This window comes from Notamacropus eugenii, chromosome 7 (genome assembly GCF_028372415.1).
Source record: "Notamacropus eugenii isolate mMacEug1 chromosome 7, mMacEug1.pri_v2, whole genome shotgun sequence".
Lineage (NCBI taxonomy): Eukaryota > Metazoa > Chordata > Mammalia > Diprotodontia > Macropodidae > Notamacropus > Notamacropus eugenii.
Genome location: NC_092878.1, coordinates 28083145 through 28101915, shown reverse-complemented (window position 1 = coordinate 28101915; position 18771 = coordinate 28083145). Strand labels below are relative to the sequence as shown.

The window sequence follows — 18771 nt, the reverse complement described above, 5'->3', positions numbered from 1 at the left end:
GCTTTGGGGAAATGCTAAAGATAATAAAGGAGGGAACTTTTAGCAATAAGGAAGCAAGGGGAAGATCAAAGAAGGAATAAGCCCCCTACTTGGCATGAATGGGGAGATAAATGATGGAAAGGAGGCAGAATTAGCCAACTCCCCTTTTGGTTTCTATTTTCTCTACTAAGAAGAATTATTTTCAGAATGGGATGGAGAGAACAAAACTCTTTATGAAGAAATTAGAAACCATAGTGCTGCTGATGTTTACTTGTTAGGTCATCCTTGACTCTGTGACCCCATGGAACCTATAAGGAAGAGCTATGGTGAGTCCCTACCTGCCATTAATGAGGTCAGGTACTTGGCCCAGATGTCCTGCATCCTAGGCTGCTGAAGGAAATCATTGGTGTGATTGTTGGATTGTTAATGAAATGCCCTTTCAAAAAACGGAAAACATTGGATACTGCAAGCCATAATGTCATAGGACTTAGAGATAAAGGATCCTTAGCAATCATCTAGTACAATTCCTTTGTTTTATAGATGAGGCAGCTGGGCCCAGAGAAGTGGCCACCAAAGGTAGTAGAACAGGAAAGCCAGGATTTGGATGAGGTCCCATGACTTCAAGGTCAGCACCCTTTTCGCCATCCCAAGCTAATAAAAGCTGATCAAGTGTTTCATACGCCTTCTCATTTGGTGCTGACAATGACCACCAGAGACCACAGGGATCTTGGTACTCATTCTACCAGCTCCTAGCTAGTGAACTTGAGGTTCATTCTTGGTTTAAAAAGAAAAAAAAAACAACTTAAAACAGATGGTCAAAAGAGTCATTTGTAAGTATTTTGAAAGGGAGGAGCCAACCTAGATTCATCATCCAGAAGAGATCATTCTACCCACAGTAATCTCATTTCTTTTTCAACAGGTGGCTAGACTAGTAAGTTAGAAGTAATAACAGCTAGTATGCCCATAGTGCTTACTATGTGCCAGGCACTGTGCTGAGCACTTTACAGTTATTTCATACTGACTCAGGAGGGTAAGTGCTATTATTATCCCCATTTTACTGATTGGGAAACTGAAACCTACAGGGTTAAGTGACTTGCCCAAGATCACACAGTAACTGTCTGAGGCTAGATTAGAACTCAGGTCCTCCTGACTCCAGGCACAGTGCTCTGTCCACTGACATTGGATACCTGGATTTAGGCAAGGCAGTAAAGACAGTTTCTTCTGATGAACATGTAGGCAAAATAAAGAGATATGAATTAAGTTTTATAAAGTGGATTCAGAGCTGGTTGATTGCACCAGAAGAGTATTGATTCATGAGTCAGTATCTCCTACCACTATTACCCTAGGCCTCTGTCTTTACAACCATCCCGTTAAGTCTTCAAGTTTTCTGTGACTTGGATGAAAGCTTAGACAGCGCACTCACTGAATCTGTGACAGACATAAAACTAGGAGAGAAGGAATCCATTGGATGATAGAACCAGGGTGCCCCAAAATTTCAACAGGCTCAATCAGTGGGATAAAGCTAGTAGGATCATAGAATCAAGGCAGAGATAGACAGTATTTCCTCTCATTTTATAGATAAAGTAAAATAGTTTGCCTAGTGTTGCATGGGAAGTGCCTGAGGTGGGATTTGAACTCAGGTTTTCTGACTCTAAAACTAGAGCTCTTTCCATTGCATCATCGTTAGAAATAAATATAAAGTCTCGCACTTGGGCTAAAAATAGTGAACTGTGCAAGTATGAGTAGAGAACAGAGTTCATGTGGAAAAGGCCAAAGTGGTTTTGTTTAACTATTTCAGGGAATGTACTTTGTGAAGGGGATTTTTAAGTATTTGTTGGAAAGTATCTGTTGTGTCAAAATAAAACATCAATTAAAAAAAATTAAGCATACAGATCTTTGTGGCTCACAAACTCAATGTGACTAGCAGCCAAGTCAAAAAAATATCCCTCATTCAGTTGAGCACCCCATTAAGAGAAGAGTGGTGTCCAGAGCGAGGGTTTTGAAAGTCTTGTTGTGCATAGTTACTGCATGTCTGTATGACTCTGTGCAGTCCTAGCTGCCACATTTCAGAAGGGATATGGACAAGCTGGAGAGAGTCCAGAATGAAGTGACCAGCCTGGCAAGGAACCCTGAGATGAAAGACCCTCCCAAAGAAAGATGGATTGAAAGAATGGAGGCAATGGAGAAGATAAGACTTAGAGGGCAGGAGAGGAGGGGAGGCAGGATGTGTCAGCTTCAGATCATTGGAAGGTCTTTGGAAAAGAGAGAAAACTTACCTTGTTTGACCAAAGAACAGCAAAACTAGCACTAATGGTGGAAGGACCAGGGAGGCAAGGGGAACCACCTTCCCAGCAACTGGGGTGACCTAAAACCAGAAAGGGCTACCAAGAGTGTGTGGCAGTGCCAGCATCATGGGAGATCTTCAAGTGGAAGCCAGACAACCATTTGTCAAGGATGTACCAGTGGGAAGAACCTTAGATTTGGCATCGGAGAACCTGGATATGAATCCTGGCTTTCTCTATTTGTGTGACTTGAGGCAATATAATTCCGATAATTCCCTTCTCTGGATTCCAGGCTCCTTGACCAAAGTAGGTAACCACAAGGGCCCTTCAATCATAAATACTGTGATATATAGATGGCTATTGTAGAGGAGATTCATGATTGGGTAGGGCGCAGACCAGATCACCTCTGAAGTCATGGAGTCAATCTTAAAAGCCAGAGGAGATCTTAGAGACCATTTCATCCAAACCCTCATTTTACAGATGAGGAAATAAGCTCAGAAGGTAAACAATTTGCCCAAGAACACAACATGGGGGGCTAGGAATTGACCAGAGATCAGAGAACCATAGATTTGGGTCCAGAAGGGATTTCAGAGTCCAAGAAGTCCAACCCCTTCATTCTATAAATAGGAAAAATGGAGCCTAGAAAGCTTAAGCCATTTACCCCGAAAGACACAAGTAATAAATGGCAGATCTGGATTTCAACCCAGATCCTCTAACAGTGTTTTTCCCCCATTATACCAATCCTATCCAACTCTAAGACCTTATACCATGGCCATTACTTCCTGTATATCTCCTTGCTGAGGCCTAGCCAACATCCTAGGAACAACCTTCTCAGAGTGTAAAGGCCCCTCCCTAATACTTACTCCCACTCCCCTGCCACTATCACTCACCCCTTTGCCACTTCCAGCCCCCAATGGAAAAGGACAGCACTGAGGCTGAAGTTAATGTAAATGTGAATCATAAATGTAACGTAAATCATAAACCCAGTCATCTTTACAGAAAAATGTGATCATTTTTAGGTAGCTAAAAAGAAAATGGTTATACTACAATCTTTATCATAGAATACTAGAAATCACAGGTCTGTGCTGTCTTAGCACCAATGAAAATCAACAGGATACATGTCTTAGGGCTTTGATTCCTATATCTAATGTAGTCCACCCATTTAGAGGAACCAGTCTGTGTTCCAACAGCTTTCCTCCCATCCCTCCTCTCCTCTTATCTCTCCATCCTTCCCCCTCCCTGCCACATGTACACACATATGCACAAACACACACACAGATGACCTCCTGCCACAACCAGTGAGCATGAGCTGTCTGACCTAGTATTCCACGTGCCCTAAGGCTCCTGTCCTCTCCAAGCAGGAACACATGAAAACAGCACAGGATGTACAGCTGCATTAGGGTGGCTGGCTGCCTTTTCTTTTCCCTGATGGTCCAAACAGATATTTTGGATAAGGCTTGCTTTCCAGGTCTTCATTTCTACAGCACCCTCTTGGGGTTCTCCAGAACTTCTTGCTGAAAATGGTAATAAATTCAGAAGCAAGCTGAAGTAGACCTCATGTCCAGGACATTCCCAAGGTCTGGCCACAGGTGTGAAAGAGCCAACAAGGCCTCAACTAGATGGAACTTGGATACCCAAGGAACCAACTCAGTCCCTCCACCTCTGAAACTCTGGAATGTGTGAAGAAGTCTGCAGGTTGAGGGAGGTTCAGGAGTAGGATGGCAGACCAGCAGCCCAGTTCATCTGGTGGCAATGGTCCATTTACTCGCTGGCTGACTTCCCCATCACTGCTGCCCCTGACGATTCCGCTGTCTCCTCCTCTGCACGGCCTCCTGAAGCGCCTGGAGGAGCTGCTCTTGATTGTTGCAGATGTTGTACTGGGTGAGGCTGAGTAGTTTGTCCACATCCTCCTCACTGTATGACACCTTTGTATAATGATAAGGGGAACCAGAAGAGGTCAAGTTTACCTCCCCAGCTGCCAGTTCCTCAGGCTTCCGCTGGACACCTGCAAGGAAGAAGCTGCCATGATCAGCATGAGAGAGGAACATTGTAAAGGAAGGGATCACAAGAAGGGCAAACGGGGAAACTGTGTGTGGAGGACCACATGAGAAAAGTGTGGAAAAGGCAGAAATACCAAGGGCTGGGGGAAGACAGGAAAAAGGTACCAAAGGGGCAGGTGCTGGGGCACTGAGCAGATGAAACAAGGATGAAAGGTTCAAAGAAGGTACAGAATGGTCTCACCAGGGGCTGAGTACTGCCGAAAGGAGTCATTGATCAAGGGGAAATGGAGTACGACCGGGGCAGCTAGAGACTCGGGGTCAGAAAATCTATGGCATTCTTGGGGCAGCTCCTTCTCCTCTGGACTTGGGGTAATGGTGGGGAATGGGATCCCCTGCTGCTGGCAGTACCGGCCCACCAGTTCCAACTGCTGTAATTGTAAAGTAAGCCCCAAGTTAGGCATGGTATATGATTTACAAAAGTTTGGCAAGGCCAGGGTTGGGTTGGTGAGAAACGTGTTGTGACAAACTGACCACACTTCATGTGCTAAATACAAACTCAGATAAAAGCAAAATCCAGCCTGAGGACATTAGCCTAAACCAGCTAGTTTTAAAAAGTAAAAAAAGAGTCTTAAGTTTTATTTGGGCATGTTTTAAAATTGACCACCCCACAGGTAGAAACCCTGTGAATCTAAGTTGACTCAGATTATCAGAGCTAGAAGAGACCTTTGTTGTTCAGGTTTTGGTCATATCTGCATTTGGAGTTTTCTTGGCAAAGATAGTGGAGTGGTTTGCCATTTCTCTCTCCAGCTCATTTTGCAGATGGGAAAACTGAGGCAAACAAAATTAAGTGATTTACGCAGAGTCACAAAGTAAGTGTCTGAGACCAGATTTGAATTCAGAAAGACGAGATTTTCTGATTCCAAGCCCAGCATTCCATCCACTATGTTGCCTAGCTGCCTGGAAGAGACCTTTGGAATTAATTTAGCCCAGTATAATCATTTTAAAAACAAGGGGACTGAGGACCAGAGAGGCAGTGACTTGTCCAAAGTCACATGATGCATGAGCAACAGAGCCAGACTTCAAACACAGATCCCCTGACTTGTTCTTTCCTCTACACCACAATGGGAATCACCAAATTCTGACCACCCTCCTAATACTGATACTTGGATGTGGAAAACTGTAAAGGGGTCCAAAGGATAGAGTTAGCCTATCAGTGAACATCTATGAAGCACCTACTACATTTCCGGCATCTGGGCTAAGTGCTGGGTATACAAAGGAAGACTCTCGAGGAGCTCACTGTCTAATGGGAGAAACAACAGGCAAACAAACATGTACAAGCAAGATACCCTGGATAAACTGGAGATGATCGACAGGGGAAGGCATGAGAATGAAGGGGGATGGGAAAGGCTTCCGGTAGGTGAGATATTAGCTGGGACTGAGGAACAGCAGGAGACAGAGGTGAGGAGGGGGAGAGTTGCAGTGACATCAGCAGTGTAGGTCCATGCTGGGGACCGTGACTGCTACAGGGGGCCAGGATTGTTGTTGTGTGTCCTATGTTCTCAAGGAGGACTGTGGCATCAGGGAAGTGATGCCATAACATGCAAGTGAATTGGATTTAAGTGAGGAGGGCTGTACAAAGTCACTAGCCTCATTTTCTCCTCCTGAGCCACCTGAGTCCAATGACAAGGATATAGATCAGGATGATGGAGATGGCCCTGGATGCAAGGGGACATTTTGGTCTTTTTAAGTTGAGGTCTTTCCCAGGTCTCAGTTTGTCTAAGACAACACACATTCAGTGATTAAAGCTAGGTAAGAAGAAATGAGGCAAAGAATGATCTCCTTTACCTAGTCCAGAAAAAAATTCAATCTAGGAGGGGAAGACGCTGGGAGGGTTTCTGGCCAAAGCAGAAACAATTGCTACTTATACTCACTCACTCTGAGCCACTGGAACCCAAATAATGACCAAATGAAGCTTGGCCTGGCATCAATGACAGCCAGAATGATTTGGGTCTAAGGCATGGTCCTTAAGAAAGAAATCTAGCTGTAAACCCCAAGATATCTTGCAAGGTTTCAGCCATCAAAATTTATATTCCTTTGGATAGAGCACCCACAGGTAAGGGTATGATTCCCTGCGTGGACAAAGGGAGAAGAGGGAAGGAGAGAAGGAGGGAAGGAGGGAAGGAGGAAGCAGGAAGGAGGAAGGAGGGAGGGTACTGCATGGCTCAACTGGAACTGGCCAGTTGGGTTCCCAGTGGGAGCCAGGAAGTCTTGAAAGTAAATACCAAGAAATTACCAGAACATTACCACTCCCTATTCCTCTCCTCTCCCAATTAGACTAGTCTTTAAAAAAAAAATGTTTTTGTTCAAACTAGTGATTTTATCTGCATATGGAACGCCCTTCATTAATGCATATCGGCAGCTCTTAAGTAATTAACAGTCTTAAGAGCTGCCTGGGGCACTGAGGCATTAAAGTGACTGAATGGTGATCACATCAGCCAGCAGGTCTCAGAGGTAGTAACATTAGAACCCATATCTTTCTAGTTCCCAAGCTGGCCCCTTCATCTACTAGGCCACACCAACTTTGTAGACAGGGAGTAAAGTAATGAAACTTACCCCCGCAGGTTTTTATGTGTCCTGAGTGAGCAGAACAGTGCCTTTCCAAGGTCTAGTCCCAGGTGTCACTAAGGGCAACCTTAGCCAAGGAGGGGGATTCTGGGTAAAGGGTGCAACATATCTGTTCCCATAGCCCTAAGAGGGCAAGGAGAGCAGGGAGATACAGTTGTGGCAATGTGTATGTACATAAAGACATATATATATGTATGAATATGTGTATGTTATATATACATATATTTATGGGTGTGTGTATATATACACACATACACATACCCACATATATACACACATATATGGAGAGAGAGAGAGAGAGACAGAGAGTGAAAGAGAGTTGTGTTAGTAGGTGACACAGTAAATAGAAGGATGGATTTGGAGCCTGGCAGATCTGAGTTCAAATCCAACCTCAGACACTAAAATAGCTGTGGGACCCTAGACAAGTCATTTGCAGCCTCAGTTTCCTCGTCTGTAAAATAGGGATAATAATAGTATCTCTCTCACACGGTAATTGTGAAGACGCTTTGCAAACCTTACAATGCTATGTAGATGCCAGACATTATTAATGTTGTGTTAGGTTCCCAGGCCTTGTATCCCAGACTTTTTCCTCCCAGGATCCCACTCCTCCAATCAGTCCAGTCCCACTGCATGGGATGAGGCCTCACTCTTTCATCTCTAACCTGAAAGGGCCCCTGGAGGTTGTAGTCTAATGACAGGATAAGGTCCACTTGACGCGTGGGCATCAGCAGGGGAGTGCAGCTGGTGTTGATGAAGTAGCCAACGTCCAGCAGGCAGAGATATGGCTCCATAGGTGTCAGCTGGTGAGGATGCCCATCCAATTTGGTGCCTACAGTAGAGAGCAGAGCCAGTTTACAGCCAGGTTAAGGGCACCAAAACACTCTCACTTCCCAAGAACTGTCTTTCACAAGAGGAATGAGAGTATCTCCATGAGTACTCCAAGAGAAAGTATCTCTTGGAGGATCCTAGATGAGGAGTTGGAAAGGATCCTAAAAGTCCTGAAACTAACAGATTAGGAAACTGAGGCTAAAAAGGTTAAGTGACTTGCCCAGAGTCATACAGCTAGACATGTCAGATGCAGGATCTGAACCCAGATCTTCCTGACTCTAGGACCAGCATTCTATGCATTATACCACACTGCCTCTCAAGAGATGGGCCCAGAATGAATCAGTAAACACACTTTTATTACGTGCCTACTAAGCGCCAGCCTTGTGCTCAACACTAGGGAAAGAGTTATTTTAAATGACATAGAAGAGCTTCCCTCTGAAGCTCCTCCACCCCAGGGTGGGTCACATAGGTCAGGGCTCACACAAAGAATTAGGGGGTGGGTCAGGCAGCAAGTAAGCACAGTAAGACAGTCGAGGCAGCCCCAAGGCTGGAGGGGAAGGGAAGGATCTTAAAGGAAATAGAAAGATGAGCCAGATCTAAGAAGAGATAGCTGGGAAGCCGGTACCTTTCCAGGCTGAGAAATGGGAGTGCTTAAAGTAGTCCCTATGGAAATGCAAACCATGCAGGAAGTTGTGAGAGGCCTCTGCCAAGGGACGCCGGGTTAAAAGGTCCACAAAGAATTTGGCAATCTTGTTTGTAGTGGAGGGAGGCTCTTCCATCTTCAGAGAGGGGATTTCCTCCTTGTCTGCAAGTTGGAAGGAGAGGGAGTTCCTCAGCGAATGGAGACTCCTAAAGTCTTCATGTCCTATGCTGGGAGCCCACTTCTCTCCCTCCACCCCCACTCTCACCCCCATGAAGAAAGAGGGATGGGAAGGATGGGGACCAGGAACAGGTTTGGAGAGTCACCATTCCTAAGGTCACTTCACAGGGCCTAGATAAGCCATGTCTATCCTCTGTTTAAGTGCCAACCCAAAGAGTGCAGAGCATACCCAGGATGACTTGATCTTGAGCCCAGCGATCCCAGAACTGGTCAGGCTCTGACGACCAGTACAGGCTGTCCTGAAGATTAGCTGCATAAAGGTTGCTCCAGATGCCTGTGTAGGAAGGAAGGAAGGGAGGGAGGGAAGGAGGGAGGGAGGGAGGGGAGGGAAGGAGGGAGGGAGGGAGGGAGGGAGGAAGGAAGGAAGGAAGGAAGGAAGGAAGGAAGGAAGGAAGGAAGGAAGGAAGGAAGGAAGGAAGGAAGGAAGGAAGGAAGGAGGGAGGGAGGGAGGGAGGGAGGGAGGAAGGAAGGAAGGAAGGAAGGGAGGGAGGGAGGGAGGGAGGGAAGGAAGGGATGGAGGGAGGGAGGGAAGGAGGGAGGGAGGGAGGAAGGAAGGAAGGAAGGAAGGAAGGGAGGAAGGAAGGAAGGGAGGAAGAAAAAAAGATCTGCATTTCTTAAGCATGATGCTAAACACAGGATATAAATGGAAAATAGAAAAGCAAAGGCAGTCAGTCCCTCTCAAGAGGCTCAGACTTTAACAGAAGGAGACAGCACATTGAAGAGCTTTTTAACTGCAGGTCAGGTAGAAAGCCCCATGGTCCTCAGGGAGAGCACTAAGGTGGAGGGTAATGAATCTCCTTTCATGCCATTTTCATCAATAAAACAAACAAGAAAACCATAGGAGGCGTTGGAGACACCACAGACAACACTTGGCCCTTTTGGCCTCCCTGGAGTCAAGGGGGCCCACAGGGAGGAGGAGGAGGAGCTCAGAAACTGATCCCCACAAGGAAAGGCCAGTGATCTCCCCCATTCCAGTCCCCCCTGGGATCCTCCTTGCTCCCTCTTACCTTCCAAGAAGCAGATCCGGGACTCAGGTAATCGCTTCATCAGTCTCCCCATGAAGAACTGGGAGCCAAAGAGCTCAGAAGGGACGTAGGCGCCATACTTGGGAAAGCCAACCTCATATGGGGAGAACTCTACCCATTCTGTAGGAAAGGCAACATCTTCACTCACCCACAATGGTGAGAGGTTAAGAACTGCTTGAGTGAGAAGTATAGTCCTGCCGCTGGTGGCTGAGGGCAGGGAGCCTGTAGGATCTCTCCCACAGAGAAAACAAGTCCTGCTCCTGGGCCAAGCCATTCAGTCAGGGAGCTGGGCCTTAAGCTTAGAGTACAGAACCATCACAACAGCAAATGGGTGGCACAGGGTAGACTTAGAAAGTCTTTTTCTTTCTTTCCTATGGACCCCTCTACTCCCCACTCCCCAGTCTGGCAGACCCCACTGGCTCCCTTCCACCCACCTCCAAACTCAAAGGTGCTCAGACTCTTCTCCTTGGTGTTGAGGGCACAGTAGATGGGCAGTGGGTTCTGGCCATGCTTCAGTGCCTCCTGCTGATCTGACAGCCTGGAGTCATGGGGCTGGATGGAAAGATTATTGGGGCCTGAATCCCATGTCCTTCCAGTTACCCAACTACCCCTCTCCATCCCATTAATCCCTATCCCCCAGTAACTAAGGGCTTGGCTCATTCCCTGTGGCACCCTTCCCTACCCAGAGCCATGGGCAACCCTCATTACCCCAAACCCCTTCCCACCTCATCATGCAGCAGGGCCTCATTAAGCAATGACCACAGGTTTGTGAAGCAGGGAGGGTAGCCTTGCTGAGTCCTCTCCTTTAATTCCTGCTGATACCGCTGTAGCCTGGAAGGGGCCAATATGCTCAGTTTGTTCTTGATCACTTGTGCCCTGACTGCTGCGGTAGGCCCTGCCAAGTCCTTCTGTGACCAGTCTGGATCCTCATATAGGTTGGCCATGGCCCTGGGAAAAGATAGAGACACAGGGGAAGTGGGACGGTGTCATTTCAGGACTACATACAAAATTCATGCCCACTGGGGGAAAACAAGTCACTGGACCCCTCCCTGTTTAATTCGTACTCCAAGGAAAAAGAATGGCAGAGTGTAGACAGGCACTTTGAGGACACAAATTGCTTTGTTTTTGTTTTGGGATCCTCTGAACCTACCATAGTGTCTAGGACTTGATAGGTACTGAGTAATACTCACTGTTGAATGAATGAATGAATGAAAACATTTATTAAGCTCTCAAATTTTTCTTGATAATAATACCTATTGAAGGGAAGGAAACAAGGAAGGAAAGAAGAGAGGGAAGGAGGGAAGGAAGGAGGGAGAGAAGAAGGAAGGAAGGAAGGAAGGAAGGAAGGAAGGAAGGAAGGAAGGAAGGAAGGAAGGAAGGAAGTGAGGTAGGGAGGGAGGGAGGAAGGAAGGAAGAAAGGAAGGGAGGGAGGGAGGAAGGAAGGGAGGAAGGAAGGAAGGAAGGGAGGAAGGAAGGAAGGGAGGAACAGAGGTAGTTGGATGGTGAAATGGATAGAGCACTACACCTGGAGTCGAGAGGCCCTGAGTTCAAATGTGACCTCAGACACTGACTAGTGGGCAAATACTTAAGCTCCGCCTGCCTCAGTTTCCTCAACTGTAAAATGGGAATAGTAGCACCTACCTCCCAGGGTTGGTGTCAGGATCAAATGAGATATTTGTAAAGTGCTTTCCACAGGGCCCGGCATATAGTTGGGATTTAATAAATGCTTGTTACCTCTTTCTTTTCTATTACTCTGTGCCAGGCCTGTGTTAAGGCAAGTGAGCCAGTACCTGCCCTCAAGGAGCATTTGAATCAATGAGGTGAGCTTTCCTGGCCATGAACCAGTACCTCCCCTTCTAATCAGATCTAGCACAGAACTAGAGGTACTCCCACAATCTTGTAGGGGTCAGAGACCTGAGAATTTCCCAGAGGTGAGGTACTTTCTTAGGAGGCAGCAAACTCACTGCAGCATCCTCTCCCAAAAATGTGCATGCTCTCAGCCCCCTCAGCCTGGGCATAGCAGCCCTGGAGGGTGTTGCGATGATAAACCCCATGGGTCTTGCCTTGCCCAACCCTGCCCCAACCCTCCCAGATGCCACCCAGGCTAATTCCACCCAACCCACCCCTTGGCTCACCATGTGGAACCTGAGGCTCCTGTGATGTAGGAGACACAATCCAAAAGGCCCAGTTCCTTCAGGCCTGAGAGTTGCCCATACAAGGAAGTCATCGCCCGGATCCCACCACCTGTGGCCATAATGGCCACCACTGGAATCTGAGGATGGGAGTAGCCCTAGTGAGGCCTCTGAGCAGTAGACTCCGAGTTAGCCCCAGGGCACTGGACACAGTCCAGCTGCTCAAAGACCCTACAACTCACTACAGAGCTAGGGTTGATAGGACTAGAGCTAGAAAGAATCTCAGAAGTTACCTAGTCTAACCCCCTCTTTTCACAGATAAGGAAACTGAGACCCAGGGAAGTAACACATCTTGCCTAGGCAGTAACCATCAGAGGTGGGATTTGAACCCAGATTCTCTTACTCCAGAGCCGATGACTTTCTACCCTAATTCCAACCAAACCCTCCAGGTTCCCATTGGAGAGCACTGGGAGGATGTTGAGGTCAACAGGAACTCCAAAGGGTTTAGACCAGCCACAAAACCTCCCATTCCTAAGAAGCCCAGTAACACCAGACAAGGATGACGTCCTCCTTCACCTCTTCTCACCCTTTCCCCACATAAAGGGGCTCTCAATCGTCTACAAGCTAGAATCCCCAGTCACCTGCTGGTCTACTCCTAACCTCTGCATGGAAAAGAAAGTGATAGAACTGGCTCTATCCCCCTCAGGAGATGACCCAGAATTAGCCCAAATTTCCTGGGACAACTCCCTATGGAAAAAAGATCTGCATCCTCAGGGGGCTCTGGGGTTCATCTCTACCAATGGAATCTTATGGAGAGGCTTCAGATAGGACACAGGGATATAAGATTGAGAGTTGGAATTGACAGGAAAGCTATGTGTACGGGGGCTTCCCAAATTTGGGGGGGTAGGGTGGAAACTTATGATTTCATCATTGTAGGGAATTTCTTCTGCTTCAGGATGAACCAGCCAGGGCCCCCTTTCTTCATCCCTTCCTTTCTCTCTCCCCTCCCCGCCCCACACCCCTGGGTCTCCTACACCCCAGCTGAGAAAAGTAGCATGACTGCTCTCACCCCTTGGATGAGCTGGGAATAAGATGTAAGCTTCAGGAAAACAGAGCAGTCTGGCCTTACTCTCCAAGTTGTCTTCTTGCCTCTGTGCCCATACCTTACCATCTGCCCTGCTGCTGTGTCCCCAGACCCCAGGGCACTAACATCCACCCTGCTGCAAGCGCACTCAGGGCCTCTAGCTAAACTCTCCCCCAATTAAAGAGGGAACACCTCGAGGGCAGGGGGCAGGGTCTGTCTTGATTTTTCCTATTTGTAAACTTAGCAGTTATAGTAAATGCTTTTACATTCACTTGTTCATTTACTCATGTAGATCAGCTGCTGAACTTCAGGATACTGAGAAGGGAGTGACCACAGCTAGTGTAAGTCAGAGGAAGGCCCTGAACCTGGGTCTTCCTGACTCCAAGACTGGCCCTCTCCTCCCTAGGCCATCCTGCCTCTCTCCCAAATCAAAACCTCTGCTCTGTCTCAGACAAAGCCATGTGCTCATTAGGCGCTTGACAAGAGTGGAGACAGGATGTGCCAGACAGAGAGTTGGGGGGCAGGCCTGCCTGGCAAGGATACGCCTAATTTGCTTGAGGTTCTGGCCTGCATGTCACTGGCCTCGAATGCAGGGAGGATTCTGGCTTGGTTGGGTTCTAACTTTCAGCCCTGGTGCAGCAGCCCTGGCTCAGATGGTCAGGGAGGGCCCCACCCCCACCTCCACACAGGCCCAGCCCTCAAACCTCATCCTCCTGCAGCTCATCCTTTAATTGCAGGACTTGTTTCAAGGCTTTGGCCACCACCTGGTTCCTTTTCCTCAGGAACACCTTCTCATCTTCACACAGCCCAAAGCCCAGGCGCACTGCCAGCTCGTCAGGGCTACAACAGCCAGGGATTGGAAGGCAGCGTATCAGTCCAAGATGGGCAGTGTCAGTGGGGGCTCTTTAAGTCCCTTCCTCAGGGAACCTCACACACCTTTTAGAGAGAAGGAAACTGGCCTCCCTCTGACCCCCCCACTCTCAGCCCTACTCTATTTCCTAACTCCTTCCTTTCTTCCTCAGCTCCCTTGCTAGAGACTATAAAGTCATCTCTGTACATACAGACCCACACTCCACAACAAATGGCACCTTGCAGGGCTGGGAAACTCTCCTAACTCTCCATGCCAAGGCTGACTTCAGAATCCTCAGTCATAAACGTTCACCCTCCTTCTGACCCTATTGGGTGCTGAATCAAAAAAAAAAAAAGAGAAGGGCCAAATATTTCTCTTTAAATCTGGGGTCCCCAACCTCTTTAAGGTAAGGAGCTCCCCTCCCTACCACCTGAAATGCTCATGAGCTGCAGAGTCAGATGTGGTGGTGACTACTGGTCCATAACCAAGCGTATCAGGATACTTATACGGATCAGACAGTTGAGTTCAGCGACCTGCACTTTCAATAAATGTAATGTGGGATTTATTAGTCATTCTTGCTGACTGCAAGGGTCTAGACAGCAGAAGATGGGCCTTCCTAACTGGATTCTGTGAACAGTAAAGGATTTAGTGCCTGGGAGGTCCTCAGCATATGCTAATCAATGGAGGGAAGAAATCAAAAGTCTATTTCCTCTCTCCTCTGGGCCTGTTTCTCCCATCTGTGCATGATTCAGACGCCCAAATAGGAATGTAGGCTCTATCATGGACCTTTCTCTTTGTACCTGCTCATCCTTCTTTGCATCCCTGTGCCAACTACTGCTGGAACTTAAAGAAACAGAAAACAAGAAACTTTAGCTACCACAGGTCAGTTAGAGTCCTTACCACATCCTCTGGAGAGAGTGATTCATGCCCTTTAATAGCTTTGAGATCTGGCTAGACATTAATTTGGGCTGCAGCAGCCTCCCTATCTAACCGTGCTCCTCCCACCTTGATGACTCTATTGCCTGATGACTCCTCTCCTTCTCCCCAAGCTCTGTTTCCCTTTATCTCCATTTTCTCTTGCCAAAGGCAACCAGTCACTCACCCTTTCTCGGTTTTCAGCTGCATCATCAGTGCAGGTTCCTGAAAATCATTAATAGTCCTGTCATGTACTGTTGATTACACCCAAGCTCCAGCCTTCCCTCCCTGCCTCCCTCTTCGGGGCAGCCCTAAAATACAGTCCCAGAGCCTTGTGCCCTGACTTCTTCAAACCCCAGCACACCACCTTCAGGGATGGCCTGGGGGCTGAAGATCAGGGCTACTCAGAGGACACTTCCTACAAAACCCGGGGCCCTAGGGATCTACTCTAAGTACTCAGAGTACTGTCCTATGGAAAAGAAAGAACATATAAAGACAGACAGAAAACAAAGTAGATGCCCATAGACTGAGACTGGTATAATGTGGTATAATGAACTCAGTGAAATACTATGGTGCCATTGAAAGTGACAGATACAAGAGATTCAGAGAAACATGGAAAGACTTGTATGAACGGATCGGGGATGAGGAAAGCAGAGCCAGGAGAACAATATACACATTAACTAGGATAACATAAATTAAAACAATGCTACAAGCAAGCTGAGCTCAGATTAAAGGAAAAGAGCCGTTTTAGGAAAGAGCTGAAGAAATGCTTTTCCCTCCTGGGAAGGCAGAAACCATGAGCATGCAGTGCTGCGTAGGCGTCAGATATGGAGGCTTCCTCAACCCATTCTGCTTAACGGTTTCTCTTAGTTACAAGAGAGACCTCAGTGGGGGCAGGCAGAGGGGGAGGGGGAAATGAAAAGAGACATATTAGGATATAACCATGGTGTAAAAAACCAAAGGCATAACCAAAGCTTTACAAAGTAAAAACAAAGGTGGCTAGGCCTTCTGGGACCCAAGCAGATTATCTTTTGTCACTTGGGGCTCCTACCTCTGTTGCAGGTAAGGACACTCTCACCATGTGACCGGAAGGTAATGACTTCAGTGGCACCTTCATTGACTCCTGGGAAGTTCCCTGAAAGAAGTAAAGATTAATTATTTGAAGGAACAAACTATCACCTCAAACCCAACTCACTCAACCTCATTCCAACCTAATGGGGCACAGGATGGGAACACAGTGGAAACAAGAGGACAACAGATTAGGAGTCATAGAGCCACCAAGCACAGGTGATCTTCTCCTTCTCTAGGATGGGGAAGGGCAACGGGAGGGGGAAATGGGCTATCAAAGAGGAAGAAAGAATTGGCAGTAGGACTGGGGTGGAGGGGTTCAGGGGACATCCTCCCCAAAAGCAATCCCTGTGGAGATATGTCTACAGGTACAGCAGCACCCCCACCTCCTCTGCAGCCTTAGCTAGAGAAAACCAGAAAAGAACGTTCCCACCATCAAAGTCCTTTGTACCATAAAATAGTTCAGCATTAGAAACCTTTGTAGTTTCACCAGTGGAAATGATGCTAAAGAAGATGTATTACCACCTCCTTTGCTGCTCTGCCCTGAGGACCACTGGGCCTTTCCAGCTACCTTGAGGCTAAAACTTCCTGTAGATGTCATCCACCACCCCCACCCCCCCTTTTGATTGAGTGCTTTTTAAGAACAGGGATAGTCTTGATTTTTTAATTTATATCCCTGATGCTTAGCATAGTGCTTTCCACCTAGTAAGCACTTAATAGATGCTCATACATACATACATACACACACACACACACACATATACACACACACGCACACATTCTTGTCCTCCTGGGAGGTTGAGAACATTACCTGGAGCTTAACACTTAGCTCTGACTCCCAGCAAGATGGACAGTGGAAGCGGATGGGGCCAGTGCCTGGGGTAACAGTCTGGCTGCCCTCATAAGACCCCAGCACTAGGGCTTCCACTCCCCCATCTGACTCTGGAACACAGAAAACACAAAGAAAACTGAGGGGATAGGTGAGATGATTCAATCTTTCCCCTCCCATTTAATGCCAGTGGCTACAGGGGGTGCCTGGGAAAGCCCTGCTCACATTGGTCTTGGTTAGCCTCCTGCCAACATATGCCAATAATGAAGCGCGATCCACCAGGATGAAGATCAGTCATTTGCAAGGGATGAACGACCACATTCCCCAGCCCAGTTCCTCCTCTGTTCCCAACAGAGAAGGGGAGATAAAGGCTATAACAGTCTGAACAACTCTGGGAGGTAGAGGTGGGCATTAGAGCCAGGCACCAGACGCTGCAAGCCTTACTCTTCCTGGGATCAGAGATTTAGTTGGGAGTCACAGATGGATTCTGTGATTAGAGTCCAATTCCCCCATTTTTCAAGTGAGGGAACTAAGGCCCAGAGAGATTAAGTGACTTGTACTACGTGACAGAGTCAAGATTTGAACCCAGATGTCTTTCCATGGCACCGTGCTGCCTGGATTCTCTTCTAGGGAGGCTGACTCACAAGGGTGGAGAGTAAGGGTTGATAGAAGCAGGGTCTATACCCCTAGGATAAATAAAGGAGGCTTACCTGAGTTATCTTGTATGCTCCCCATCTTTTCTAGCTGGACATCCAAATGGGAAAGCTCTCGGGCCTGAGTTAGAAATGGAAGAGCTCAGATGTGAATTCCTAATCCCTCCATGCTTCATTCTCAATCAGCCTATTCCCATTCTCGATCCCCTGATACCATGCTATTCTTGCCCCCAGGTGATTAGGGACCTTCCCCAGGTCCTAGATGGGTGTAGGGTTTGAGCTAAGACTAGGGAGGGGAGGAGCTTTGAACCATCTGTGACATTCCTGGTCCCAGCATACTTAAATACCTATGGTGTTGAGACTACATCTCCTTCTCTTCTTTCTTTAGGAAGCCAGAAACTAAATGCTGAAGTAGGAGACATCCCATCCCATTCAATCTCATCTCATCTTTTCCTATTCCATCCCATCTCATCCTATCCCATCCCATTCCATCCCATCTCATCTCTTCCTATTCCATCTCATCTCATCCTATCCCATCCCATCCCATCCCATCTCATCCCATGTTATCCCTTCCCATTTCATTCCATCTTGTCCCTTCCTCCACAAATAGGGACTTGGACCTATGATTTCATTGATAGAGGGAACTTCAGGATGAGAAGCCTCACTCTACCAATGTAAGCTGGCATCTTCTCTGCAACTTATAGTCTCAGAGAGTTAGAGACAACTTAGGGAGCTGTCTAGAGCACTGACAAGTTAAGTGACTTGCCAGGGTCACTGAGTCAGTGTGTGTCAGGGGCAAGATTCCCTGGCTCCAAGGCCAGCTCTACTTCCACCTTGTCATGCTTCTTCTGGGTCCTCTCTCAGAAGGGACCTCAGGCAAGGGGTGATGAGGACCAGGTTACAGTGGGGAGGGAGGGGAGAAGGTCTTTAGGCATCTCAATTCAATGCCTTTGAACAGACAGACTTACCACAAGGACACCATTGGAGATGAGCTGTTCATGGCATGCTGGGCTGAAAGGAATAAAAGATTTGATTTCTAATCCTGGCTTTGCCACCAGTTTTCAATGCAGCACCTTGGTCATTAATTCCTCTAGGCCTCAATTTCTTAAGAGGGAGGTGAGGCAAGATGATCTCCAAGATCCCTTCCATCTCCAGTTTCTATGTTTTAAGAAACAGCCCCATACATGTTCCCCTACTGAGACTCTATGCACTCATTCCCAATGATCAATGGCCCCTCCCCATAGAAAAATCTTACACAGTTTATATCAAATCTGGGAGGGGAGAAGGCTCTATCTAGTGACAGAACTATGTCAGCCGGCTATCCTACAGGGTCTTCCCAGGAAGTCCTAGCAGGTCAGTGGTTCCAGATAGCCCCAGACTCACAGACTTTGTAGATGAAACTCCACCTCCAGCTGTTCCTTGCCCTTGGGAGAGAAAGAAGTCAGTTGGGAAAGGGGTGTGTGTGTGTGTGTGTGTGTGTGTGTGTGTGTGTGTGTGTGTGTGACTGGGGACACTGGCTTTGATGGAGAAACTGGTCTGGATGGAGTTCCATATGGGGAGAGAGAAGTGAATAATAACTCTCAAACTAGCTCTCTCCATCTTTCCCTCTGATGCTCCCAAG

At 47.4% G+C, this 18771-nt stretch overlaps 1 protein-coding gene across 3 annotated transcripts in view; it reads right to left on the bottom strand.

Moving 5' to 3' along the window:
* Window positions 1-754: 754 nt before the first annotated feature.
* The window catches only part of LOC140513484 (bifunctional peptidase and (3S)-lysyl hydroxylase JMJD7-like), a 33807-nt gene continuing 15790 nt past the window's right edge, over window positions 755-18771 (bottom strand). For all 3 annotated transcript variants that reach the window (XM_072623221.1, XM_072623222.1, XM_072623219.1), the window contains 16 exons: window positions 18534-18574; window positions 18119-18161; window positions 17208-17271; window positions 16480-16610; window positions 15652-15735; window positions 14788-14825; window positions 13540-13675; window positions 11755-11891; window positions 10345-10567; window positions 10054-10171; window positions 9602-9739; window positions 8764-8868; window positions 8340-8519; window positions 7549-7715; window positions 4503-4689; window positions 755-4266 (listed from right to left, as the gene is read on the bottom strand). In XM_072623221.1, coding sequence (XP_072479322.1) covers window positions 4046-4266; window positions 4503-4689; window positions 7549-7715; window positions 8340-8519; window positions 8764-8868; window positions 9602-9739; window positions 10054-10171; window positions 10345-10567; window positions 11755-11891; window positions 13540-13675; window positions 14788-14825; window positions 15652-15735; window positions 16480-16610; window positions 17208-17271; window positions 18119-18161; window positions 18534-18574 — 2013 coding nt within the window. In that variant the 3' untranslated portion in view covers window positions 755-4045. The remainder of the gene's footprint in view (window positions 4267-4502; window positions 4690-7548; window positions 7716-8339; window positions 8520-8763; window positions 8869-9601; window positions 9740-10053; window positions 10172-10344; window positions 10568-11754; window positions 11892-13539; window positions 13676-14787; window positions 14826-15651; window positions 15736-16479; window positions 16611-17207; window positions 17272-18118; window positions 18162-18533; window positions 18575-18771) is intronic.